Source organism: Elephantulus edwardii, unplaced genomic scaffold (assembly GCF_000299155.1).
Source record: "Elephantulus edwardii isolate Elephantulus edwardi_28Jun2011 unplaced genomic scaffold, EleEdw1.0 scaffold00006, whole genome shotgun sequence".
Lineage (NCBI taxonomy): Eukaryota > Metazoa > Chordata > Mammalia > Macroscelidea > Macroscelididae > Elephantulus > Elephantulus edwardii.
Genome location: NW_006399756.1, coordinates 12,135,300 through 12,137,154, shown reverse-complemented (window position 1 = coordinate 12,137,154; position 1,855 = coordinate 12,135,300). Strand labels below are relative to the sequence as shown.

General features: G+C 63.3%; 1 protein-coding gene across 1 annotated transcript; it reads right to left on the bottom strand.

Moving 5' to 3' along the window:
* Positions 1-225: 225 nt before the first annotated feature.
* PRLHR (prolactin releasing hormone receptor) lies at positions 226-1,504 on the bottom strand. The gene has a single exon (XM_006879903.1). It carries the CDS (start codon positions 1,378-1,380, stop codon positions 280-282), a length of 1,101 nt encoding a protein of 366 aa, XP_006879965.1. The 5' UTR covers positions 1,381-1,504; the 3' UTR covers positions 226-279.
* Positions 1,505-1,855: the final 351 nt, after the last annotated feature.

The window sequence follows — 1,855 nt, the reverse complement described above, 5'->3', positions numbered from 1 at the left end:
TCCTTTTCTGAAGCCAGTGAAAGGGATTTGTTTGGTATTTGAAAGCAGAAGGAGGAAAAGATAAATCGCTTCCTGGCCTCCTCAGAGCAAAGCATAACTGCCACCCAAGATCTCGTAATGTTTTACAAAGACACATGGACAAGACACGTAATTGGCAAGGGGTTGGCCTTGGCTTAACTCTGCTGCTGGGAATCAGCACTTTAGTCCGGCCTCGGGGAGGAGGAGCGCCCACAGAGGCCGGAGGACCTGGAGCTCCCACCCAAGGCTGTCGCAGGGACATCAGATGACCACGCTGACCGTCACACTCTGGCCGTGAGGCACGATCTTGCGCGGCCAGGTGAGCACAAGCTTACGCAGTTCCTCGCGGAAGCTGTCGTGCAGCCAGGCGTAGATGAAGGGGTTGTAGCAGGCCGAGCTCATGGCCAGCCAGTGGCACAGCAACTGCACCAGCCCGAAGGCGTAGGGGTCGATGATGCGCGGGTCGAGGTCGTGCAGCAGGTTGAAGATGTGGAGAGGCAGCCAACAGACGGCGAACACCACCACGACCACCACCAGCAGGCAGAAGGTGCGGCGGCGGCGCGCGCGGTCCCAGTCGGCCTGGCTCTGAGTCACGCAGCCCGGCACCACGCGGTTCCGGAGCTTCACCGACACCCGCACGTAAGACACCAGGATGACCAGCAGGGGCAGCAGGTAGGTGCCGAGCAGCAGCCCCCAGGCGTAGAGCTGGTGCTGGCGCTCCTGGGGCCCCCAGAACTCCTCGCAGAGGCGCACGCCGTGCGGCTCCAGCTCAACGTGGTAGGTGTGCGCGGCAGCGGGCAGCGCCAGCACCGCGGACAGCGCCCAGATGGCCAACACCGCGTAGGCGCTGAGGCGCAGCGAGATGCGCCGGCGCAGCGGGTGCACCAGCACGACGTAGCGGTCCACGGCGATGGTGGTGAGCGTGAACACCGACACGTACACGGTGACAGGCTGCAGGAAGAAGACCAGATGGCACAGGCCGCCGCCGAACACCCAGCCGCGCGGCTCGAAGGCGTAGGCCAGCGTGAGCGGCACGCAGGCGGCGCACATGAGCACGTCGGACAGGGCCAGGTTGCCGATGAGGAAGTTGGTCACGTTGTGCAGCCGGCGCACCCGCGCGATCACCAGCACCAGCAGGCAGTTGCCCACCAGCCCCACGACCACCACGATGGTGTAGAGCAGCACGATCAGGCCCTTGAGCTGATGCACCAGCTGCAGGCTCTTGAAGGGCGCGCCCGCCTGTGCGTCCCGCTCCGCTGCCGTCCCATTGCCCGCGGAGCTCTGGTTGGCGGGGGCTGAGGCCGCCGGGAGCCGGGAGAACAGGTCCAGGACCCCGGGACTCCGAGTGGGCCGTGAGGCCATGGGCTCCTGTCCAAAGACAATCAAAGTGCGTCACCTCCCACTCGCCAACCTCCCTCCTCTGCCACATCCTTCCTCCCCTCACCCTTTTACAGCCTCTGTTATCCCCTTTGGGGAAGATTGGCCACAGAACAATAACAACAACAGTGAAAAGTGCCGTCCTTCAACCTCTGTAAAAGAAAGCCAGCGATGGCTAGACACGCACAGGTTACTTAACCTGCAGGCTGGACCTAGGGGAGCGTCCTACCTGGTGAGAGGGGCTTGGAGGCGGGAAGTGTTCTGAGGAATGAGACCAGGACCCCTTTAGTGCCCTAAAGATCCTCCGCCGACGACGGCCCAGGCTTCTGGCTTCTCCGCGGGAACGGAATGGGATTGACAGTTCCCAGTGGGCTAACAGCTCTGGAGAGGGACTGAGAGCACCTCCCCTCTGCCCCGCCCCCTACTCCAGCTCGCTCTTGTTTGGGAGATGGGGGCGGGG